This window comes from Vigna angularis, chromosome 6, assembly GCF_016808095.1.
Source record: "Vigna angularis cultivar LongXiaoDou No.4 chromosome 6, ASM1680809v1, whole genome shotgun sequence".
In the NCBI taxonomy this organism is placed as follows: domain Eukaryota; kingdom Viridiplantae; phylum Streptophyta; class Magnoliopsida; order Fabales; family Fabaceae; genus Vigna; species Vigna angularis.
In genome coordinates, this window is record NC_068975.1 from 37,855,411 (window position 1) to 37,883,017 (window position 27,607).

The 27,607-nt window shown below is 37.5% G+C and overlaps 1 protein-coding gene across 2 annotated transcripts; it reads right to left on the reverse strand.

Annotated features, from left to right (window-relative positions):
* Nucleotides 1–24,539: 24,539 nt before the first annotated feature.
* LOC108325533 (multiple organellar RNA editing factor 1, mitochondrial) lies at nucleotides 24,540–27,276 on the reverse strand. 2 transcript variants are annotated; one of them, XM_052879085.1, is made up of 6 exons: nucleotides 27,040–27,260; nucleotides 26,779–26,949; nucleotides 26,386–26,483; nucleotides 25,949–26,014; nucleotides 25,020–25,789; nucleotides 24,540–24,786 (listed from the first exon to the last, which is right to left on the reverse strand). In XM_052879085.1, exons 1-6 carry the CDS (start codon nucleotides 27,141–27,143, stop codon nucleotides 24,775–24,777), a joined length of 1,221 nt encoding a protein of 406 aa, XP_052735045.1. In that variant the 5' UTR covers nucleotides 27,144–27,260; the 3' UTR covers nucleotides 24,540–24,774. The 2 variants fall into 2 exon arrangements, with proteins under 2 accessions (XP_052735045.1, XP_017414147.1); XM_017558658.2 differs by having other exon boundaries at nucleotides 26,779–27,276.
* Nucleotides 27,277–27,607: the final 331 nt, after the last annotated feature.

Sequence of the window (27,607 nt, forward strand, 5' to 3'; positions counted from 1 at the left end):
CAAAGACCTTTCGAATTATGCCTTAGAAATCAAGTTTACACCTTTTTTGACACAGTAATCGATTACAAGGACACTGTAAACGATTACCCGAGAGAAAACTGGATTTTGTACAGAAAGTCCAACACAGGTACTCAGTCAGGTGAACTGGGGTCACCATTGGCCAAAAAGGTGAGTTTTAAGCACTTTTGCACTTTTCTTAGGGTGGTCCTGGTGTTTCAATGGTGGGAAGTGATGTTTTGGCACCCCATGATGGAGAAAAAAATAATGTTTATGAGATGAGCAACTTGGGTGAGATAACATGCTGTCAACTTTGACCTTTGCTGGCTATTTTACTGATAACTTTTCCCACCGACCTCCAAATGATGTGATTCTTTTTTTATTAGAAACTAGACTCAAATATATTACTACCCCTACCTTTTCATAATGTTGCAGCCAAATTTTTATGTTTTGGTAAAACCATATCGAGTGTGTTACTTGTAACATCCCGATTATATAATAATCAATATTATATAATAAAGACGTCAACATTCAAATATAAAGAACAGTCAGAATATGACGTGTAATTTAAGTGTGAAATTACAATCATCCAAATAAAAGGAGTGAAAATTTAAACTTGAACAGTTGAAAGGATTGATCACTACAAGTGATCAATCAGGAAATTTCTAAAAAGACTACTCTGCAACATCAGCAACCTCCAGCTCTTGCTCCAAGGAACTCTCTTCAACAACGTCTGCTCCCATCCAAGTGGATGATCATCGCCAGAGAAACATACCCAAACAGCACACAACACAAACAATGCAAGGGTGAGCTAGATATAAAAAGCATGTTATACCAATCTCACACTTAATTCATGTCATCATAGATACATATACAGGAACAATTATAGCATGCTCATTGAACCACAACTCACACATCTTTACACTCGCATAGTTCTGCTGGCACTCCCCAACACTATGCAAAGTAAATCCACATACACAACTCATCTTTACACTCGCATAGTTCTGCTGGCACTTCCCAACACTATGCAAGGTAAATCCACAACACACGATTCATCTTTACATCTGCATAGTTCAGCTGACACTCCCCAACACTATGCAAAGTAAATTCCCAACACACTACTCATCTTTACTCCTGCATAGTTCAGCTGGCACTCCCCAACACTAGCAAGGTAAATTCCAACACAAGACTCATCCGGATTGGTATAACTGTCGAACTATCAGTCTTCTTTGCACTTGCATAGTTCAGTTGGTCTTTCTCCAACACTAGCAAGGTAAATCCCCCAATCTGTTTATGTCTAAATTCAAAGACTATAGACGAGGACCTCCCTCTACTCTCACCACTCACATTGTTCTTCTCTACTTGAGCATGAACAATGCTTTGAGTTTAGGGATAGACAGACCAAAATACAAAGTTCAATAGAGTTATACAGAACAACAACACCACATATCACTTTCGACCATCTCTCCTCGAGATGTCCAAATCATACACAATTACACTATTCACTTTCACAATCATATTATCCCAGTAATTTATCATCTATCATGCATTCACATACTTTCACATAAATCACATTACAATATACATTGCAAACATTTATACACATAATTCAATTTCTAGAGAAAATCAACTTTGAACCCAATACTATTTGTAGAATACTATTCATCCGAGCACTATTCATCCAAACACTATTCATCCAAACACTATTCATCCAAACACTATTCATCCGAACACTATTCATCCAAACACTATTCATCCAAACACTATTCATCCGAACACTATTCATCCGAACACTATTCATCTAAACACTATTCATCTAAACACTATTCATCCAAACACTATTCATCCAAGCACTTGTGGAACGAACGTTACTGGACGAACGTCGTTTTCCAATCAACAAGCCGAACCCTACTTTGGACGTACGTCTTTCACCAAAATGACATGGACGAACGCTACTGAACGAACGCTAAACAATCAGGTCGAACACGATTTTGGACGAACGTTATCATTTCCTAAAATATCATGCCGAACGCCAAAATAGAACACATTACTCAAAATGGATCCTTCCAGGACGAACGTTAAGATTGAAGCCTCAGAGTAACACTATTTGAACGAACGCTAAGATTGACGTCTGAGAAAAATATGATCAAGATCAAACGCTATCCATCAGTAACACACTAAGACCGAACGCTCACAATCAGAACTGAACCAAGACCGAACGCTCAAGATTACCATCCGAGTATACTATGTTAAGAACAAACGCTCATACACACTAATACACCGCGGCCAATCGTTTATGATTTCAAACTTAGAATATCCAATTACGGCCGAACGCTCACATCACAATTAACCAAGAACGAGCGCTTAAGATTACTTCTTGCAATTTAAGGACGAACGTCTATGATCTATTATTTCACGAAGACCGAACGCTTAAACTTCCATCGTAAGAATATTAAAGTTATGGTCGAACGCTACAATCTCTAATACAAGAATACGATCGTCTAACTTCACTAAACAAACTCAGAACGAACGCTAACAACAGGCTGAACACTTACATCACAATAACGAACGCTACACTCATATGGAAGGGCAAACGCTACACTATTACGGAAGGACGAACGCTACACTCTTACTGAAGGACGAACGTGAACGCTCGTCAAACAGAAAACCGAACGTTCAGCGTAATTCTGTCGAGCAAGTTGGACGAACGTACTAATTTGACCGATTCAGGCGAACGCTCAGAATAAAAACCGAACGTTCAAAATTTGGCTTGGGCGATCGTTCAGAAAATACCGAACGTTCTTAAATTGGTCGAGCCATTTGGACGAGCGTCCAATTAGCTCATCAAATTGGACGAATGCGCCATTCTGCAGAATTCTGCTCGCAGGTTTCCAGAGACCCAGAAACCCAGAAAATCCCAATTTTTATCATCCCTTCCTTCCCAGTTTTGCATCAAACACAACATATATCATCAATCAAACGAAAAATCTAGCTCCCCTTACCTCTTCAAGACTTCCTTTGTGAATTCTTTGAATCTAGCTCCTCCCAAACGTGCAAATCAAGATTTCCTTGCAATTTTCAACAGTTCTCCACTTCCTCTCCCAGATTTTGCTGCAACAACTGCATTCCCACAAGAGGCCCATCTCCAACCCTCCTCTCCGCATATGAAAGGATGCTGTTGCTTCCCTTGAGTGCTCCTTGAACGGTTGAAAATGGAAGGACGAAGGGTTCCCTTCCTCTGGCTGCTCTTCCTCATGCCAAAAATGAGCCTCCTCCCCTTTTTGCAAAGCTCCCATTTCAGAACCCAGTACCCCTTATTTCTCCTATGTGTGCAGCTTGTTGAATGGTGCCAAAATGGGAGTAAAATCCGGACGCTGCTGCCCCTTTGCTGCTGTTTTTCAGCACCCATGCTCTCCACTTTTCCAAATAAAACAAAACCTACCTCTCCCTATGGCAACTAATGTTTCCTTGATTGACTCCCCCATCCCTTTCAAAAATAATAAAATAAGAACTAGGTCCTTACATTCTCCCCAACAACAAAAATTTTCGTCCTCGAAAATTGAGCTTACCGGAACAAGTCGAGATAATTTTCTTTGTTCAAACCATCTGTTAACATAACCTTACCTCTAGCTTGCCACTATAATTCAAAACCACAGCTCAAATAGTCTCCTTCGCCCATTGACCCACTCTTCCCGTTCCAAAGCCATTAATACTTTCTCACTTAAAGTTGACCCTGTAGCTTGCAACCGAAGGCTCACTTATCTCCCTTGCCTGATACATGTTTCTTTCACACCTAAACTCACTTATGACTCTTGAAGATTACCAAACACTCCCAACTCATGCTCATATGACAACACCAATACTGTTTCAAAGTACTCGTCCCTCACAAACCACTAATCCACAATTTTGGAAGCTCTTCATGCATATCTATTACTGACAATAACATGCTCACCATCATCTGCTGCGCTACTCTGATCCTTATACTTCCTTACTCACCAACTTACTTAAAAGAACACTTCCTTCATGACAACTGTAACCAGCAAAAGATCACCCTCGAAGAACCTTTCTCAGAACTTTTATGACCTTACAAAACTCTGAAAACTCTTCCCTTGCATAATAGCCTTGTCATTCCATTTCCTCAACACTGTTTTCTACTCCACAAAACGACCATGCCCGAAATCACTCCTGATTGTTAAGACTTATACTAGACTATGCCAACATGTCCTCTATTTCTCTTCTGCGATTCCTCAACCTTGTAGTTCTCCCTATGATTATACTGAGTCCAAATATTATTGCTCTAACTCAACCTCCATCTTCCTTTTGCACTACACGACTTAAACAAGAACCACCCAAAAATTTCGGACGCTGGTGTTGCCTAAGACCCCACTCCAAAGTGAATTCCACTTCTCCAAGTTATAAAATCCCATACTTGTTGCAGAAAACCAACCAAAACCCTTCCCTTGAATCACACCTCAAACTTACGAAAGAACAACATCATCTCTTCTTCATTTACAATTTGCAGACATCTTGAATTCTCATAACACTTGCTTCCATCTTTGGCTCAACTATACTTGATGCACCACCTTCGTTCTCCTTCCTTGTCAAGAAACCACTCCATATAAACTTCAAACTTGAGCCCTTAGATTAACTACACAAACGCCACATCACTCATAATTCTTCTTGCACTCATCCCGTCCAGATTAACTTAAAACCTTCTTCTTCAAGAATTGTCCTCTTCAACTCGGAGTCGTCAAAATACAAACCATATCTTTAATCCTCTAAACCTCAAGATACTCTTAACCAATAATACCAATCCTCTGACCTTATCTGAACTTACCAACTTACTGCCTTCTGCATTCCATCATTCAACATCCACTTCTCTCTTGATCAAACTCAGCCGAACACTAAACATCACCGTAAAACCATACCCAAAGAAAATTAACTTTATCACAACATGCAACTGCATAACTCTAAACATCTCAACCAACCCAAACTTCTCTGACTATTCTTGATACTCTCTTTAGCAACTTATACTACAACCACCCTTTTGTTACCAATAAGGAGTATTGGTAAATCTTGAAGAAATTTGTTTTGATGATGCTACAAGAAGTTTTAGTTGAAGAAGATATTAGAATTAGTTAAAAGCAATTTGTAGAAATTAAATGTAGTAGGAAATTCTTGTAAACCTTGTAAACTTGCATTTTTAACTGCAATAATCGATTATGGAATGGCAATAATCGATTATCACAAAGTCATACAGGAATAATCGATTATCTCTTCATATAATCGATTATCACATTTTGAAAACCCTGTAACGGACTTGAATAATCGATTATCACTTACAATAATCGATTATTCATGGCAGTTGGGAGCTAACCTTTGGCATTCAGTGTACTTGGCTATATATTTTGATTTGGAGAAATAAAAAAAAAAAAGGTTGTTGAACAGAAGCTCTAGCAGAATACTGTTTGTCAGAGGAAGTTCTCAGAAGCTATAGTTCAAGTTCCCTTGCTTGGTCTCGTGAACAGGAGAGGCTCGCGTTTCGTGTGTCGATTGTCGGAGCAAGCTCTCTTCGAGTTAGCAAGGTGCTCTGCCTGGTCTCGTGAATAGGAGAAGCTCGCGTTTCGTTTGTCGATAGTCGGAGCGGTTCTCTTCGAGTTGGCAGAGTGTTCTTCTTCCGGTTCGTTCGTCGAAGGAAGGTTTATTTATCTGCTTTATTAACTATTTGTTGTAATCTGTTAAACCATTTTTAGTGAAAAAGGTTAATCACTATTTATAGTGATTAACGACTGGACGTAGAATCTTTTGATTCGAACCAGGATAAAAATTCTGTGTTGTTCTTCTTATTCCCTGCACTCATTTTATTTTACGTATATCAACCGTTTGGAAATTTGTCTCTAAGAAAATTAAATTTCTAAAACGAACCATTAAACTTGATTTGTGACCGTAACACGCTTTCTAAGTATTTTATTCCGCTGCGCGACTCTATAACGATACCGATTGTTCCGACAATTGGTATCAGAGCTTGCTTTGATATTCTTTCAAATCTTTTCGAAAATGGCCGGTCATCAAACTCAAGTATATGCCGAGGGTGCTTCCATCAACAGACCACCACTCTTTACTGGTGATAACTATGCATTCTGGAAAGTCAGAATGGAAATTTTTATGGGGTCTGTTGATAGAGGTATCTGGGAAGCTGTACAAAATGGCCCTTATATTCCTATGAATACTGTTGATGGTGTAGAGACTGAAAAACCTTATTTTAATTGGACTGCTGAAGAAAATAGACGAGCTCAGTTTGATATTAAGGCTCGGAATATAATTTTATCTGCACTAACCATTGATGATTTTTTCAAAGTATCTGTTTATAAAAGTGCTCAGGAAATGTGGAAATTTTTAAGAGTCACTCATGATGAAGTATTGAATGTGGCTAAGTTGACTTGTTCGAACTCATGGTCTACATTAAACTCCTCAAGCTCAAGCGATTCTAATGAGCAAGAAAATCTATGCTTGATGGCCAACGATAAATCATCTGAAAGCAAAATCTTGAAGGAAAAGAAGGACTATCAAGGTTCCTCTTCAAGCTTCAAATGTTATGGATGTGGTGAAAGAGGCCATCTGAAAGCTGACTGTTCAAGCAACAAAAGAAGTAAAGAAAGAAAAGAAAAGAAAATTCACAAGAAGAAGAAGGTTCACATTGCCTCGAAGGATAATGCATCAACCACCTCTAGTTCAAGTGATTCTGTTGAAGAAATAAACTTGTGTTTGACAGCTAATTTTGATGATGCTGGAAGCCAAGTAAGTAATTCTAGCTATGAATCTAATGAATTTGATTTACAAAAGGCGTTTCTTGAATTACTTGATGAATCTGAAACATTGAATGCTGCTTATAAAAATATGAAAAAGGAATTTAAAGAATTGAAATGGAAATATGAAAATGCATTAGATGAGGAAGTCATATTAAGAAACAAAGTTAGTAATCTTGAAACAAAATTGTCTGAATCTAATTCAAATGAAAAACCTGTTGAGTGTTTATCTTGTAAAAGTCATATGTTTAACATTGACATACTTGAAAATTTACTTTCTAAAGCAACCAAGTCTGTCTCACATGTTTTTAGAAGGAGCAATGTTAGAAATAAAGAAGTGCATCATAAAAAGTCTAAAGTTAAGAGAACTCGTAGAGTTTGGGTTGAAAAAGGAACAACTGTAAAAACCAAACTGCATGGTGTTTGTTGCTTCTATTGTATGAAAAAAGGACATACTTCAAATAAATGTAGTATCAAACATTTTGATGTTCCTGATGGAAAATGTGCTTGGATTCCCATTATAAAGTAATTTGTCTCTAACCCTGAGGACCCAAATGAGATTATGGGCACCAAACCTCTCTTGGATGGTTTTGCAGGTTAAGTTCTCAAAAAGAGAGGAGAGATCCATGGTATTATGCTTTCGGAAATAATGATCTAAGAGCAGGAAGTGAATCCATCAAATGGCATTCAAAGCCTTGGTTCGAACTCCATGTGATTGAGCTAAGTGTTGTTTGAACTGTGTTATTGCACTTTGTTCTGGTTATCTTTCTAATTTTCCATTATTTGATTATTGTTATATTCATTTAAATGAGTTGGTTGATAGATTTTCATTGGCATTTTTAGATAATTAAGTTATTTGATGATTGAATTGGCATTTCCGTTTCAAAGATGTTTTCTGTGGAGATCTATTTATATGCATGCCATATGAGCTATGATTTGCTCCACATAAAGCTTGATTACAAACTGTGAAAATCACTGTAGAATAGTCTTTAAAAGCAGTTGTCAAAACTACATTTCCTTGTTTGAGTCAATTTTCCAGTTTTAAATTCTGGTTTGCCAATATTTCATGGATAAAATCCATTGAACCAAGATAAACAATGTTATTGAATTAAATCTGATTACTGCATATTGATGTTTTAATTTTTATATATGTTGTTTTATATGCAGAGTTGAATTCATTGGGTTGAACAGATTGGGATATGAGAGTGCATGAATCATAGCTGTTGTTTTGAAAGTTGTAAATTGTGTTGTCAAAGTTAGTTTTTTGAACTGATTGTGCTAGCTGAAATGCTTTCATATCAAACCTGTAGCAGCTGTGATAATTTCCATTTAAGCTACTGTTGCATTCATTTTAGTTTATAAATTGGTTGCTTAATCATTGATATCTTAATTGTTTGAAAAATGGTTGTTGATTTCGTGGGTTAATTGAGTATGCTAAAAGTTAAATTTGAATTGCATATTTAAGGGGGTATCTTTACTTTATGAACTTAGAAGAGAGGTTGGAGTGTTAGACATATCTTAGAATCAAAATCTATGCAAATTTTTGCATTTTTCGTAAACTTAACGCTTCATAATCGATTATCATCAAGTCATAATCGATTATTCATGCATTAAAATCAATTCTGGAAAATCTTGAGCAGATAATCGATTATCATTATGCATAATCGATTATCATGCAATTCTGGGCAGTAATTATTGAACTGATAATCGATTATCACAAGCCATAATCGATTATCACGCTGACATGTTCAAAAATAGAGTCGTTGGAGCATCCCATAACGGCTATAAACGACCATAAACGGCTAGTTTGTCCATTCTTCTTATAATGTAATATTTATTTTCATAAATAAAATGATCTCTTGATTATATGCATCCTTTGATTAATTGAGGGGGAGATCATATTTAGGGGGAGCCTTCAACATCCGATCTTTTTGCTTCTGATCAAAAAGGGGGAGAAGAATAATACAAGGGGAGAAGTATAAATTATTACAGGTATTGCTAACCTTGTTGTTGTTTGTTAGCTTGTATGTTTTGCAGGTAAGCCAAACTTGCTTTTAAAATTGAATTTTTGATCATCATCAAAAAGGGGGAGATTGTTACCAATAAGGAGTATTGGTAAATCTTGAAGAAATTTGTTTTGATGATGCTACAAGAAGTTTTAGTTGAAGAAGATATTAGAATTAGTTAAAAGCAATTTGTAGAAATTAAATGTAGTAGGAAATTCTTGTAAACCTTGTAAACTTGCATTTTTAACTGCAATAATCGATTATGGAATGGCAATAATCGATTATCACAAAGTCATACAGGAATAATCGATTATCTCTTCATATAATCGATTATCACATTTTGAAAACCCTGTAACGGACTTGAATAATCGATTATCACTTACAATAATCGATTATTCATGGCAGTTGGGAGCTAACCTTTGGCATTCAGTGTACTTGGCTATATATTTTGATTTGGAGAAATAAAAAAAAAAAGGTTGTTGAACAGAAGCTCTAGCAGAATACTGTTTGTCAGAGGAAGTTCTCAGAAGCTATAGTTCAAGTTCCCTTGCTTGGTCTCGTGAACAGGAGAGGCTCGCGTTTCGTGTGTCGATTGTCGGAGCAAGCTCTCTTCGAGTTAGCAAGGTGCTCTGCCTGGTCTCGTGAATAGGAGAAGCTCGCGTTTCGTTTGTCGATAGTCGGAGCGGTTCTCTTCGAGTTGGCAGAGTGTTCTTCTTCCGGTTCGTTCGTCGAAGGAAGGTTTATTTATCTGCTTTATTAACTATTTGTTGTAATCTGTTAAACCATTTTTAGTGAAAAAGGTTAATCACTATTTATAGTGATTAACGACTGGACGTAGAATCTTTTGATTCGAACCAGGATAAAAATTCTGTGTTGTTCTTCTTATTCCCTGCACTCATTTTATTTTACGTATATCAACTGTTTGATAAATTTTCTCAAAGAAAATTATTTTTACTAAAAGGACCAAATTAATTTTAATTGTGATCGAACACGCTTTCCACTCTCTTTCAAGTTTTTAATTCCGCTGTGCGACTCTATAACGGTACCGATTGTTCCAACACCTTTATCATCTGTTCTAAAACCTTTCTTCTCCTTTCTTCATCCACTGTGCCCTTAATTCTCTGACCTTATACTTTCTTACCAAACTGACATCCTGGTGTACTCCTTCCTTCAACATTTGAAATCTCTCATTTCAGCCAATGATCAAACATTTATTCTATACGAACCACTAATCTTGAAACATTCTTCTGAACTTGACTATGCATTATCCAATTGCGATTAATGCTTAACCACTCCATTTGGTTATTCAACTCACATTCCTATAATACTCCAATTCTCCTCACACACTTTATGTTCCCTCAACTTGGAGATCCGGCTTCTATTACACCCTCCTTAAATTCGTTCTATGTTTTACACACTGCTCCTCAAACCCTTCTTCTTCTACTTCCTATCCAAATAACGATTTCCCGTGGTCCACTTATTTCTTTCTTAACTTAAGCTTCAAACCATATATCACTTCTCTTATTCAGATTCCAATAACCGCCGATACATTGGTCCATGTTACAAATCTCACCCAATGCTACTCCGTCGCTCACCAACACTTCCCTTTCTTCTAACCTCTGACGTTATTGATACACTGAACTAAACTGATCTCTCAAACTTTGTCACACCCATGCTTACCCAAAGCTCATCTTATTCTAACTTTCAAACCTAACTCTTCTTGTGGAATACACGGTATCTGACCTTCTGACTCTATTCTTGAAAACTTCTTCACCCCAAAAACATTACTTATAAACTCCAACCCCAACATCTTCACCCATCCTTTGAAACTTAAACTTTGGTCTTCTATTTCCTTATCTTTGAGGCAAGAATTTGCTTTAAAGGCTCTAACCAATTCTAATGAAGGTATACATATCAAGTTGTCCTTGAATCTGCATCCCTCTACCACTATAGAGCACAGTACACTACTGTTGAGACCTCGGCAAGTGTACCGAATCGTACAAGTAATAAATCAGTAAGTCCGAATATCGTTTCCCAAGAGATTTGTTTTGAATCACAGATTGATTAAAGTTTACTAATTTAGCGATTAATAAACGTAATTTAATAACACAGATGAATTTTAGCATGCAGATGAAATTAAAGTGGTAAAAGCAGATGAATTAAAGTTCACTGGGGTTGATTTTCAAGTTCATCACTCAAGTAATTTTTCTACTAACACAATTCCTCAAAATTAAGCATCAACATCCTAGGCGCATGCAGTCCTGATCTCTCAGATGACCGTTCAGAATCATTCAAACTAAATCCTAATCTCTTAGATAATTCAGTTATCAGATTTGCCTTAATCACAATGTCACAGATGACTAAGAATTTCCTCCTATGTCTAGGACTCGAAATCCTTTAGCAGTTCTATCCTAGGTCCGCGGTCTCATACATTTCTCAATGATTTAACCGTTCAAATAGCTCAGATTCTCATCATAGGCATGAATAATAAAGATAGAACACAAAATTCATATAAGATCATGCATCAATATAGAAATTACAAAGAGTTTCAGAAATGTACTCTCAACCCCAGTGAAATGGAGTTCTAGCTACACATATACATCATAGAAGCGATAAAGGATGGACTGGATGGTAGAAAGTGTTGAAATTCCACTCCGGAGCACCCAAAACGAGCATGGACGCGAGCTGCAGAGTCTCCCCTAGCTTCTCCCCTCCAGAACTGCCTGGTTTCAGCCTCTGGATCGCGTTTTTAAAGAAAGAACCTTAAGTGATTTTTCGCTGGGCGACGAACGTACGCTCGCTGGGCGAGCGTCGGTCGCTGGGCGAGCTGTTCCAGCTCACTGGGCGAGCTGGCTCGCTGGGCGAGCAGAGTCAACTCGCTGGGCGAGTCAAACAGTAAAGTCAACGCGTGAACAGTAAAGTCAACGGATGAATAGTGCCGGTCAACGCGTGAATAGTGACTCTTTATTTTCTTCTCCAATCCTTATTTAACTGCAAAATAAACACACAAAAACACTCAAACTGATACAAAATCAACAATATATACATATTATACAACTTTTCATGAGATTTTACTCCATAATGCATCAAAGGAGATTAAAATAAGTGCTTAGGATATGCAATTCTTGGCACTTATCAACTACCACAAAGGCAAGAACAAGACAAAGATTTCTAAAGACAACCACACTGGAATCACAACTCTATCTTTCCCCAAACCTTCAAAATTAAGAAAGGAAAGTCATCTCTGGTAAAAGTCATGAGTGTGCACCCTCATCACTCCTATCAAGACGTTTTCTGTTCTCAAAAGCTCTAGTTGGAAACAATAATCTACTATCTAGACTTGGAGGAAATGGTAAATTACACCATTTAGACTCAATTCTTCATAGAGAAGACACGACAAACCCACAACTCACAGGTCATCCTAAAGACAAACTGCTCTGATACCATTAATGTAACATCTCGATTATATAATAATCAATATTATATAATAAAGACGTCAACATTCAAATATAGAGAACAGTCAGAATATGACGTGTAATTTAAGTGTGAAATTACAATCATCCAAATAGAAGGAGTGAAAATTTAAACTTGAACAGTTGAAAGGATTGATCACTACAAGTGTTCAATCAGGAAATTTCTAAGAAGACTACTCTGCAACATCAGCAACCTCCAGCTCTTGCTCCAAGGAACTCTCTTCAACAACGTCTGCTCCCATCCAAGTGGATGATCATTGCCAGAGAAACATACCCAAACAGCACACAACACAAACAATGCAAGGGTGAGCTAGATATAAAAAGCATGTTATACCAATCTCACACTTAATTCATGTCATCATACGTAGATACATATACAGGAACATTTATAGCATGCTCATTGAACCACAACTCACACATCTTTACACTCGCATAGTTCTGCTGGCACTTCCCAACACTATGCAAGGTAAATCAACACATACGACTCACCTTTACACTCGCATAGTTCTGCTGGCACTCCCCAACACTATGCAAAGTAAATCCACATACACAACTCATCTTTACACTCGCATAGTTCTGCTGGCACTTCCCAACACTATGCAAGGTAAATCCACAACACACGATTCATCTTTACATCTGCATAGTTCAGCTGGCACTCCCCAACACTATGCAAAGTAAATTCCCAACACACTACTCATCTTTACACCTGCATAGTTCAGCTGGCACTCCCCAACACTAGCAAGGTAAATTCCAACACAAGACTCATCCGGATTGGTATAACTGTCGAACTATCAGTCGTCTTTGCACTTGCATAGTTCAGCTGGTCTTTCTCCAACACTAGCAAGGTAAATCCCCCAATCTGTCTATGTCTAAATTCAAAGACTATAGACGAGGACCTCCCTCTACTCTCACCACTCACATTGTTCTTCTCTACTTGAGCATGAACAATGCTTTGAGTTTAGGGATAGACAGACCAAAATACAAAGTTCACTACAGTTATACAGAACAACAACACCACATATCACTTTCCTCCATCTCTCCTCGAGATGTCCGAATCATACACAATTTCACTATTCACTTTCACAATCATATTATCCCAGTAATTTATCATCTATCATGCATTCACATACTTTCACATAAATCACATTACAATATACATTGCAAACATTTATACACATAATTCAATTTCTAGAGAAAATCAACTTTGAACCCCATACTATTTGTAGATTACTATTCATCCGAGCACTATTCATCCAAACACTATTCATCCGAACACTATTCATCCAAACACTATTCATCCAAACATTATTCATCCGAACACTATTCATCCAAGCACTATTCATCCAAGCACTTGTGGAACGAACGTTACTGGATGAACGTCGTTTTCCAATCAACAAGCCGAACCCTACTTTGGACGTACGTCTTTCACCAAAATGATATGGACGAACGCTACTGAACGAACGCTAAACAATCAGGTCGAACACGATTTTGGACGAACGTTATCATTTCCTAAAATATCATGCCGAACGCCAAAATAGAACACATTACTCAAAATGGATCCTTCCAGGACGAACGTTAAGATTGAAGCCTCAGAGTAACACTATTTGAACGAACGCTAAGATTGACGTCTGAGAAAAATATGATCAAGATCAAACGCTATCCATCAGTAACACACTAAGACCGAACGCTCACAATCAGAACTGTACCAAGACCGAACGCTCAAGATTACCATCTGAGTATACTAAGTTAAGAACGAACGCTCAAACACACTAATACACCGCGGCCAATCGATTAAGATTTCAAACTTAGAATATCCAATTACGGCCGAACGCTCACATCACAATTAACCAAGAACGAGCGCATAAGATTACTTCTTGCAATTTAAGGACGAACGTCTATGATCTATTATTTCACGAAGACCGAACGCTTAAACTTCCATCGAAAGAATATTAAAGTTATGGTCGAACGCTACAATCTCTAATACAAGAATACGATCGTCTAACTTCACTAAACAAACTCAGAACGAACGCTAACAACAGGCTGAACACTTACATCACAATAACGAACGCTACACTCATATGGAAGGGCAAACGCTACACTATTACGGAAGGACGAACGCTACACTCTTACGGAAGGACGAACGTGAACGCTCGTCAAACAGAAAACCGAACGTTCAGCGTAATTCTGTCGAGCAAGTTGTACGAACGTACTAATTTGACCGATTCAGGCGAACGCTCAGAATAAAAACTGAACGTTCAAAATTTGGCTTGGGCGAACGTTCAGAAAATACCGAACGTTCATAAATTGGTCGAGCCATTTGGACGAGCGTCCAATTTAGCTCATCAAATTTGACGAACGCGCGATTCTGCAGAATTCTGCTCGCAGGTTTCCAGAAACCCAGAAACTCAGAAAATCCCAATTTTTATCATCCCTTCCTTCCCAGTTTTGCATCAAACACAACATATATCTGTTACCAATAAGGAGTATTGGTAAATCTTGAAGAAATTTGTTTTGATGATGTTACAAGAAGTTTTAGTTGCAGAAGATATTAGAATTAGTTAAAAGCAATTTGTAGAAATTAAATGTAGTAGGAAATTCTTGTAAACCCTGTAAACTTACATTTTTAACTACAATAATCGATTATGATGAAGCAATAATCGATTATCACAAGTCATACTTGAATAATCGATTATCACTTCATATAATCGATTATCACATCTTTGAAAACCTATAACGGACTTTGAATAATCGATTATCACTTACAATAATCGATTATTCATGGCAGTTGGGAGCTGACCTTTGGCATTCAGTGTACTTGGCTATATATTTTGTTTTGGAGAAATTAGAATAAAAAACGTTGTTTTTGAACTGAGAAAGCTTAGAACACTGTGTGTCAGAGGAACGTTCTCAGAAAGCTTTTTGTTCATTGTTCCCTTGCTTGGTCTTGTGAAAGGAGAGGCTCGCGTATCGTGTGTCGATAGTCGGAGCAGACTCTCTTCAAGTTAGCAAGGTGCTCTGCCTGGTCTTGTGAAAGGAGAAGCTTGTGAATCGTTGGTCGATTGCTGAAGTGGTTCTCTTCAAGTTGGTAGAGTAGTTCCATTCATTTTTATTGTTCATTATCTTGTAATCTGTTAAACAATTTTTAGTGAAAAAGGTTAATCACTATTTATAGTGATTAACGACTGGACGTAGAATCTTTTGATTCGAACCAGGATAAAAATTCTGTGTTGTTCTTCTTATTCCCTATACTTATTTTATTGTACGTACATCAACCGTTTGGAAATTTGTCTCTAAGAAAATTAAATTTCTAAAACGAACCATTAAACTTGATTTGTGACCGTAACACGCTTTCTAAGTATTGTATTCCGCTGCGCGACTCTATAACGATACCGATTGTTCCGACAATTGGTATCAGAGCTTGCTTTGATATTCTTTCAAATCTTTTCGAAAATGGCCGGTCATCAAACTCAAGTATATGCCGAGGGTGCTTCCATCAACAGACCACCACTCTTTACTGGTGATAACTATGCATTCTGGAAAGTCAGAATGGAAATTTTTATGGGGTCTGTTGACAGAGGCATCTGGGAAGCTGTACTAAATGGTCCCTATATTCCTAAAAGAACTGTTGATGGTGTAGAAGTAGAAAAACCATACTTTAGCTGGACTCCTGAGGAAAATAGAAGAGCCCAATTTGATATTAAGGCTCGTAATATTATTTCATCTGCTGTTGTACTTGATGAATTTTATAGAATTTCAGTATGTAAGACAGCACAGGAAATGTGGGAGGTCCTCAGAGTCACACATGAGGGTACAGACGACGTGAAACGTGCAAGGAAGAATACACTCATCCAGGAGTATGAGATGTTCAGAATGCAACCTGGAGAACCAATTTCTGATGTCCAGAAGCGTTTCACTCACATTGTGAACCACCTAACAGGTTTAGGTAAGAATTTTGACACTGATGAATTGAATGTGAAAATTTTGAAATCATTAGACAGGTCTTGGCAACCAAAGGTGACTGCCATCTCGGAGTCTCAAAACCTCACTCAGATGTCAACGGCGATTCTCTTTGGAAAGCTTCGTGAGCATGAGCTTGAGTTGAGAAGATTGACGGCTGAAGAAGATCAAGGCAAAAGAAAGACACTAGCCTTCAAGTCCGAGATCTCCAAAGGAAAGAACTCTAAAAGGATTGAAGATGATGACTCCGATGATGATGAAGAAAACATGAGTCTTATGATTAAGAAGTTTGCAAAATTTATGAAAGCCAAGGGAAAAGACAAATACCGTGAAGAAAGGAAAGAAAATCATGGATCTTCTTCAAGCATTAAATGTTATGGATGTGGAGAAAGAGGTCATGTGAAGACTGACTGTCCAAAAAATAAGAAAAGTGAAGAAAAGAAAGAAAGAAAGTTTCCAAAGAAGAAGAAAGCTTACATAGCTTGGGAAGAGAATGCTTCTAGTTCTTCAAGCTCAAGCGTTTCAGATGAAGAAGCAAATTTGTGCTTAATGGCAGACCTAGAAGATGCAGGAAGCCAAGTAAGTGATTCTAGCTTAGAGTCAAGTAATGAGTTTGACTTACAAAAGGCATTTCTTGATTTGTTAAATGAATCTGAAAAACTTGATGTTGCTCATAAAAAGCTAAAGAAAGAGCATAATGAATTGAAATTGAGATATGAAAAAGTTCTAGATGACGAAGTTGTTTTAAGAAACAAAGTTAGTAATTTGGAAACTAAATTATCTGAATCTGATACTATTGTACATCCTATTGAATGTCTATCATGTAAAAGTCATCTATTTGATATTGACATTCTTGAGCACTTACTTGCAAAGGCAACTAAGTCTAAATCATATGCCAAAACAAACTTTGAGAAAAGCAATGCAAGAAGTGGAAACACACATCTACACAAAAAATCTAAAGTGATAAGAACCCGTAGAGTTTGGGTAGAAAAAGGGACTTTTGTGAAAAATAAAGTGTATAAGGCTTGTTGTTTTTACTGCATGAAACTTGGTCACACCTTAAACAAATGCAGCATCAAACACTTTGGTGTTCCAAATGGTAAATATGCATGGGTTAAAACTGTAAAATGATGTATGTTGGCATAAACTAACCCCAAGGACCCATAATAAGATTGGGGACCTAAAGTCTTGCTCAAATTTGTTTTGTAGGAACTTATTAAGTCAAAAAAGTCACTGTGGTATCTTGACAGTGGTTGTTCAAGACACATGACCGGTGACAAGAAAAAGTTCATTTCTTTTGAGAAGAAGAAGCAAGGCTTTGTGACTTATGGAGATAACAACAAAGGTAGAATCATTGGAAATGGAGACATTGGAGGAGGAAACACATTGACTATAAAGGACGTATTATGTGTTGAAGGTCTCAAACATAACCTCCTAAGCATAAGTCAATTATGTGACAAGGGTCTCAAGGTAACTTTTGAACGTGATAGATGCACCGTATATCTTAAAGATTCTACTGAAATTGCTTTGCAAGGTGTTAGGCATAATAACATTTACTTGATTGATATTGAAAATGCATCTAGTCATAATATAACATGTTTAGTTGCTAAAGAGGAAAACCCTTGGCTATGGCATAAAAGAGCTGCACATATACATATGCAACATTTGAATAAATTGATTTCAAAAAATCTTGTGATTGGTTTGCCAAATTTAAAATTTGAGAAAAATAAACTTTGCTCTGCATGTCAAAAGGGAAAGCAAACCAAATCCTCATTCTCATCTAAAACTATGATTTCAACATCAAAACCTTTAGAACTTCTGCATATGGACTTGTTTGGTCCATCTAGAATTAAAAGTTTTGGTGGAAACTACTATGCTCTTGTGATTGTTGATGATTACACTAGATTTACTTGGACATTCTTCTTAACCCTTAAAAATGAAGCTTTTAAAGCATTCAAATCGTTTGCAAAACGTGTTCAAAATGAAAAGGAATTGAAAATCAAAACCTTGAGAAGTGATCACGGTGGTGAGTTTGAAAATGAATCTTTTGAAAAGTTTTGTGAAAAACATGGAATTGCTCATAATTTCTCTGCTCCAAGAACTCCCCAACAAAATGGTGTTGTTGAAAGGAAAAATAGGTCATTAGAAGAACTAGCTAGGACTCTTTTAAATGAATCAAATGTGCCAAAATACTTTTGGGCTGATGCAGTTAGTACTGCTTGTTACGTGTTGAACAGAATGCTAATTAGGCCTATTCTTAAGCTAACTCCCTATGAACTGTTTAACGGTAGAAAACCAAATGTATCTCACTTGAAAATCTTTGGATGTAAATGTTTTGTTTTGAATAATGGTAAAGATAATTTAGGCAAATTTGATGCTAAATCTGATGAGGCAATCTTCTTAGGATATTCTTTAACTAGCAAAGCATATAGGGTGTTTAATAGAAGAACCTTGACAATTGAAGAATCAATGCATGTTGTCTTTGATGAAATTGTGGACCTTGAGGTGAACCCTCTTGAGTCAAATAAATCAATTGCAGGTGATGAGGATTATTTGAGGGAAGCTCTTGAAGAGATGTATCTAAATGAAAACTATCCACCAGAAACTCAAAATGAACATCAAGTAGTTGATCCTAAAAGCTATCAACAACCAAGAGGACTTTCTCTGGACAACATCATCGGAGATATATTAAAAGGGGTAACTCCTAGACACAATCTTAATAATTTCTGCTTAACAGTAGCTTTTGTGTCTCAGGTAGAACCTAAGAACATAAAGGAAGCTCTTCAAGATGATAAATGGTGTGTTGCTATGCAAGAAGAACTTAATCAATTTGAAAGGAATGATGTTTGGCAACTCATTCCTAGACAAGATGATCTTCAAGTCATTGGAACAAAGTGGGTGTTTAGAAACAAGCTTGATGAAGATGGAAACATCACAAAGAACAAAGCCAGGTTAGTTGCAAAGGGCTACTGTCAAGAGGAAGGTATCGACTATGATGAAACTTACGCTCCAGTAGCCAGGTTAGAAGCAATTAGATTATTACTTGCTTATGCCTCTTTGATGAAGTTTAAATTGTACCAAATGGATGTGAAAAGCGCATTTTTGAATGGTTTTATTAAAGAAGAGGTATATGTTAGTCAACCTCCTGGTTTTGAGGATTTTAAATATCCTAATCATGTTTATAAGTTAAAAAAGGCCTTGTATGGTCTTAAACAGGCACCTAGATCTTGGTATGACAGACTTAGCACCTTCTTGATTGAAAATGATTTCTCTAGAGGAAAGGTTGATTCCACCCTATTTATTAAGAAAGTAGGAAAACATATCTTGATTGTTCAAGTATACGTAGATGACATTATTTTTGGGTCTACAAATAATTCATTATGTGAGGGATTTGCACAAATCATGCAAGGTGAATTTGAGATGTCTATGATGGGTGAGCTTACCTTCTTCTTAGGGCTGCAAATAAAGCAAATAGATGGGGGGACTTTTGTCTCTCAAACTAAATATTGTAGAGAAGTACTTAAGAAGTTTGGTATGGATACTTGTAGAGAAGCCAACACACCTATGGCAACGTCTTGCTATTTAGATAAGGATGAATCTGGTGAAGGGGTAAATGAAACCATGTTTAGAGGAATGATAGGATCCCTACTGTATCTAACTGCTAGTAGACCAGACATTATGCAAAGTGTATGTGTGTGTGCTAGGTACCAAGCTAATCCTAAAGAATCTCATCTAATTGCTGTCAAAAGAATTTTGAAATACCTTAAAGGAACCACTTCTTTTGGACTCTGGTATCCATCTGATGCTTCACTTAGTTTAATAGGTTATTCTGATGCAGACTATGGTGGCTGTAAAATTGATAGGAAAAGTACTAGTGGCACTTGTCATTTTCTGGGTTGTTCTTTAGTGTCTTGGCATTCAAAGAAACAAGCTTGTGTAGCATTATCTACTACTGAAGCTGAATACATTGCTGCTGGAAATTGTTGTGCCCAAATCTTATGGATGAAACAGCAACTGGAGGATTTTGATATCTTCCTTGATCACATTCCTTTGAAATGTGATAATACTAGTGCTATCAACCTAACTAAGAACCCCATAATGCACTCAAGAACTAAGCACATTGAAATTAGACATCATTTCTTGAGAGATCACATTCAAAAGGGAGATTGCCAAATTGAATACATTGACACGATACATCAATTAGCTGATATCTTTACTAAAGCCCTTCCTAAAGATAGATTCTATGAGCTTAGAAGAGAGTTAGGGGTATTAGACATGTCTTAGACTCCACATTTATGGTTCTTTGCAAATTTTCAAAATATCAGCGTTAATAATCGCTTATCATCAGGTCATAATCGATTATTCCAAACCTGGGATACATCCTCTACACTACCATAATCGATTATGAATCTTCAAACTCATCCCTGGAAAATCATGAGCAAATAATCGATTATCTTCATACATAATCGATTATCGCACAATTTCTGGAACGAGACCAATGAGCAGATAATCGATTATCACTTACGATAATCGATTATCACGCTACCAGTTTCAAAAATAAAGCCGTTAGAGACTCCATAACGGCTCAAAACGGTCATAAACGGCTAGTTCTTCCCTTCTTCTTATAAATAGGCCTCGATAATCGATTGTTAGCCATCTCTTTGCACCTAGAAACTACTGAAATCAAAATCTTGAGCTTCAAATCCCTCCAATTTTGCTCACTCTCTCAAACTATCACTCCCTCAACCTTTCTCCATGGCAGATTCAAGGAGACATCGCCGCAGAGCTGTTGGAGCATCCTCTTCCTCTCAACCACGTCCGGCAACGATTGATGGATGGATTTCAGATCAAGAAAGACATGCGGACTATGTTTCTTCCTGGCAAGAGAGACGCATCATGGCAGTAAAGTATATTCGCCTTGATTTTTTCGGTTTCTATGGATTTCAATTTCCAGCGCTGTTTAATGATCAAGGACTCTCAAATCTGGTGGAGCAAAACGGTTGCATTTATCCCGATCTCATCAGAGTGTTCTACTTCAACTTGCGATATCGAGATGGGATTATTTCCACCAAAGTCAAGGGTGTCCCTATAATTTTAGATGATGATGTGTGGACCAACGTTGCCCACCTACCCATCTGGGATGATGCTGTCAAAGTTCATCTCGGACTCCAAGATTTCGATCGCTTATTGACCTTCCAATCCTTCCTACGTCACCCTGAACAACAGACTAATCGAAGGCAATTGCTTGTTGGAGGTTTCAAGGTTGAAGAAAGGATGATTCACTACTTACTTGTCTGGATCCTCTGTCCTAGAGCAACCAATCATGCTCAATGCTCTGAACAGGATCTACTTCTTCTATATGGGATCCTGAATCACATCCACATCGATTGGCCTGCTCTCATTGCTGACACTATGGTAAAAGCTAAGAAATCCCATTCTTATCACCTTCCTTATGCTCTTCTTATTTCTAGAATCTTGGAGTACAAAGGGGTCAATATTGAAGGAGAACTTGTCCAAGCCACTCAAGTTGTTGGCTCGGAAATCGGCGACACTACCTTTCGTCAGATGGGATTCATTACTAGAGGCAGGGTCCTTATTCACAAAGATGATGATCATCCTGATGTAGTTGAAGATGATGACATGGACACTCATATGGCTGACCCCGTAAGTGCCGCTGCTCCGTCTGATGCTGGACCATCCAACATACCCTCCTCTTCCTCAATTTCTATGGAAGAACATTTTGCAAGGTTATCTAAACAATTGGAGGATATGAGTCTTGCACAAAAGACTCACTTTGAGGCGATTTATGATTGGCAACGATCTGTTGATGAGCACATGGTTGATCAATTTCTTGATCTTGATGTTCGCCTATCTAACATCGAGAATCATCTCAACATTCAACCTCCCGAGAGATCTCCTAGTCCTGAGTTTTAGATATAGGTTCTCTGTAAGACTGTTTTGTTGTTTACTTGCCATTTCATCTATGTTATAATTCAGTCTGTTATGTGTCCTCTTCCAATGTAATCTTTATTTTCATAAATAAAATGATCTCTTGATTATATGCATCCTTTGATTAATTAAGGGGGAGATCATATTTAGGGGGAGCCTTTAACATCTGATCTTTTTGCTTCTGATCAAAAAGGGGGAGAAGTATAAATTATTACAGGTATTGCTAACCTTGTTGTTGTTTGTTAGCTTGTATGTTTTGCAGATAAGCCAAATTTGCTTTTAAAATTGAATTTTTGATCATCATCAAAAAGGGGGAGATTGTTACCAATAAGGAGTATTGGTAAATCTTGAAGAAATTTGTTTTGATGATGTTACAAGAAGTTTTAGTTGCAGAAGATATTAGAATTAGTTAAAAGCAATTTGTAGAAATTAAATGTAGTAGGAAATTCTTGTAAACCCTGTAAACTTACATTTTTAACTACAATAATCGATTATGATGAAGCAATAATCGATTATCACAAGTCATACTTGAATAATCGATTATCACTTCATATAATCGATTATCACATCTTTGAAAACCTATAACGGACTTTGAATAATCGATTATCACTTACAATAATCGATTATTCATGGCAGTTGGGAGCTGACCTTTGGCATTCAGTGTACTTGGCTATATATTTTGTTTTGGAGAAATTAGAATAAAAAACGTTGTTTTTGAACTGAGAAAGCTTAGAACACTGTGTGTCAGAGGAACGTTCTCAGAAAGCTTTTTGTTCATTGTTCCCTTGCTTGGTCTTGTGAAAGGAGAGGCTCGCGTATCGTGTGTCGATAGTCGGAGCAGACTCTCTTCAAGTTAGCAAGGTGCTCTGCCTGGTCTTGTGAAAGGAGAAGCTTGTGAATCGTTGGTCGATTGCTGAAGTGGTTCTCTTCAAGTTGGTAGAGTAGTTCCATTCATTTTTATTGTTCATTATCTTGTAATCTGTTAAACAATTTTTAGTGAAAAAGGTTAATCACTATTTATAGTGATTAACGACTGGACGTAGAATCTTTTGATTCGAACCAGGATAAAAATTCTGTGTTGTTCTTCTTATTCCCTATACTTATTTTATTGTACGTACATCAACCGTTTGGAAATTTGTCTCTAAGAAAATTAAATTTCTAAAACGAACCATTAAACTTGATTTGTGACCGTAACACGCTTTCTAAGTATTTTATTCCGCTGCGCGACTCTATAACGATACCGATTGTTCCGACAATATCATCAATCAAACGAAAAATCTAGCTCCCCTTACCTCTTCAAGACTTCCTTTGTGAATTCTTTGAATCTAGCTCCTCCCAAACGTGTAGATCAAGATCTCCTTGCAACTTTCAACAGTTCTCCACTTCCTCTCTCAGATTTTGCTGCAACAACTGCACCCCCACAAGAGGCCCATCTCCAACCCTCCTCTCCGCATATGAAAGGATGGTGTTGCTTCCCTTGAGTGCTCCTTGAACGGTTGAAAATGGAAGGACGAAGGGTTCCCTTCCTCTGGCTGCTCTTCCTCATGCCAAAAATGAGCCTCCTCCCCTTTTTGCAAAGCTCCCATTTCAGAACCCAGTACCCCTTATTTCTCCTATGTGTGCAGCTTGTTGAATGGTGCCAAAATGGGAGTAAAATCCGGACGCTGCTCCCCCTTTGCTGCTGTTTTTCAGCACCCATGCTCTCCACTTTTCCAAATAAAACAAAACCTACCTCTCCCTATGGCAACTAATGTTTCCTTGATTGACTCTCCCATCCCTTTCAAAAATAATAAAATAAGAACTAGGTCCTTACATTACCAACAGTCTCAATACTTTTTTGTCAATTAATCGATTTTCTTAATCTTCAATAAAACATTTATTATTCATTGAAAGAGTGATTTGTGTTACTAAAATTGATTTAAAATATAATATTTACTGTTGTTCGTGTAAAGAAGTTTTAGGCTACAGAATTGTACGTGGTGAGAGTTCATATATCCATGTCATTTCAACTTATAATAAAAGACTGATTTTCCATGGGAACCTCAACATTTACGGTTAACATAAGCCATGGACATTTCGAAAATGTTGTTATGCCTACGAAATTCTCGGTCACTAGCACAAGAACCCTTTTACCTGATCCTTTTCTTATTGACTTCAACAGCACTTCTCACTAACTACTATCATTTGAAGAAGTAGATCTTCCAAAACTTAATATATGCCAAAAGAGTAAGAGACATGGCTGCTGGCTGTGAGCTATGCACTAGGCTGGCCATGGGAACTGACCAATTTGCCACATGCAAATTCACAGTTATTTTTTGTTCGATTTGTCACAACGAGAACGGAAACAGGAGTAAGAGAGCAAAGCACCACGTGAAATTCACAGTTCAACCATGTTCAAAAAACAAGGTAGCCAGTACTAACTTACATACCACATTCAACTTTGTCACAACAGTGCATGAGCTAAATTAATCGATACACACCCACAGCTCAATGAATTAATATTCCACAAAAGGGAAAGGACATGCAAATCAGCTTAGAATGTGATTAGTACTTTAATACAAGCCGCCCACATGCCTCAGACTACTCTCAATATCTTCCCTGCAGAAAAGAAAAAAGAAAAATACAAAAACAAGTCACCTTTAGTATTGATCGAGACAAAGTTGATAATTTTTCCAATAGAAAAGAATACGTAAGATCTAGCCTCGATGAATACAGTTTCCCGCAAGAAAAATTTTTGAACTAAATATTAGCATCAATTTTTATCTCTATTCTGATTAATTTGACCAATAAACAGAAACTTGAATATACTCAATTTTGGGTCAGTAGAATACCTGTCCAGTAAAATTGTCTGGGCCAGAAGGTGGATGTTGAGACCCTGTCCGTTCTTTGGCAGGATGAGTTTCCTGCTTAGCCTGTTCAAATTCCTCCATGTATGTTGGCTTGAAATTCGTCGTATATGACGGTACAAAAGTGTCACCCCTGACATCTGAAGTACCATGCCTAGGCACAGGATCTCTTCTTTCTCCTTGTCCCGGTCGTCCAATGTTCTGCTGTGGCATATAACTCCTTTCCCCTTGTCCTCCTGGAGGTCCAAAGCCCTGCTGCTGAGCATATTGTGGATAATTCTGCGGTGCTTGATCAAAGGTCAGTTGGGGGGTATAATTTTGCGATGCCAGATCATAGTTATGTTGGGGTGGATAATTTTGCAACCCCTGACTATAGTTCTGTTGGGGTGGATAGTTTTGTGATGCTTGGCCAAAGTTCTGTTGGGGTGGATAGTTTTGTGATGCTTGGCCAAAGTTCTGTTGGGGTGGATGGTTTTGTGATGCTTGGCCATAGTTCTGTCGAGGTGGATACTGATGTGGTGATGCTTGACCATAGTTCTGTGGGGGTGGATAATTTTGTGGAGGCGCATAGTTTCTTCCATCCCTTGGCATGGACTCCTGAGCACCGTAAGAGGGATTCCCTTGAGAGCTTGGCACTGGATTCTCTTGTCGGTTGTACTGACCAGGACTCCTATTCCGGTCTCGTCTTCCCTGATTTCTCCCATACTGTACTGGTGGAGGTCGGGGGATAATGGTTCCATTAATGTACTGATCTCCTATTTATCAACCACGAAAACATGCGTTGCAATCAAAAAGGGTAGCAAACTATTGAAGTCACATGATATAACTAATACTGAAATTGAACAGGAAATGAAGACATCCAATCAACTTCTTAAGCATGGAGAGATCTTCTGAAAAGAAAAAAAGAATCATACCCCCGTACTGCTTGTTCACTGGATCAATATAGGAATCTGGTAGCACAAAGATAACTCCAGGAAGACCTGTTCAGATGCAACAAATCAAACATAAAATTCTATCTTCTCTGTTAACTGAGAATAATATACTCACTTAAGGTATGTGCTGCATAATTTCTTATTATTAACAAAACATAAGTTGGCTTATAAAGCCAAAATACAGAGATAACTGACCGAAAAAGAAGGACCGAAAGCACTGTATCCACCCACGATTTTTCATCCTAAAATTACGTGAATGGTTAACTGATCTAGATTTAATCTGCATATCCTAGAAAATAGGATTGCACAACTTATTTTAACGAACTGGAAACAGACTAACATAAAATAAATATCTCCTAAACCAACCAACATTCTCGACAGTAACATGGAATTCGAGAGTGGGAAACGGGAACAAATACCTTCAAATTTTTTAGACTCTTCTTCGGTCATGACTGCCTGAAAGCCTGTGTAAGTTGTTGTGCTGCACGCATATATCTTCTGCTTCGCTTCTTCCACACTAAAAAAACACATATTTAAGTAAAGACCACTACGAACAGATCTACACAGTATCCAACACGCTCTCAACTAAAAATGAATTAAAAACCACAGCATGTCACGGGGCTTCTAATTTTTAATCAAAGAACTTCACTCATGATTTCGTGGTTATCAATAAATTTAGGTTAATAATAGAGTGTGTTACTGGCCCTCCTCGATATTTTTTCACAATATAACCTGTTTCAAGACTATGAGGACGAGGACAATAATCAAAACATTGTGATAGGAAGAGTGGTACAAGACATGACGGGAGAAACCTGATGTTGAGGCCTTTGGCACAAGTTTCCTCGTAAACACGAACCATTTCTTCGGGAGGGGGTTTGTTGTCCCTGGGGAAGTCCATGACGAAGAGCCAGTGGTTGTAGTCGCAGCCCTCGAACAGAATGGTATCGGGACCTATCTCTTCGGGGATGTTGCTCTGCGAGGATCTAACAGAAAGGAGAGAAGTTGAAGATGATCTGAAAGAACGGGACTGAACCACCCCCTTCAGAGAGTGGCAATTCCATGAAACGGCGCACCTGATAGGGGCGGAAAACGATGGCGCATGCGTGGCGGAAATGGACTGGGTGACGCCGGATAGTGCTCTGAGGGTTCGGCGGAGGCGAATTAACGAAGACGCCATGAGAGACGGTAGGGTTTTGGAAGATTAGGGTTTTAGGAATCTCTTTCTTGAAATCTTTGAGACTGAACCTCCTTTGATGGGTTAGGAACGGATATGTAAGTCACTTGATAGTGTCACACAATGCACCCGCTTTGATTAAGTATTCTATATAGAATTAAATAAAATAATATTTTTCTTTGACTAATTAATTAAAACTTTAAGCAATAATGTACGTATGAAATATATAATCCAGGTTTTTGTTACTTCTTTAATAATTTTAATTCAGCCCATTTATTTTTAATTGTTTTTATACAAATTTATATTAATTTAAAACTATTTGATATTATATATATATATATATATATATATATATATATATATATATATATATGTGTGTATTATAGTTGGGTTGACAAAATTTTCTTTTATAAATATACTTGAAGGGACTAAATACATTAAAGTTAAAAAAAAGGATTATTTTATTT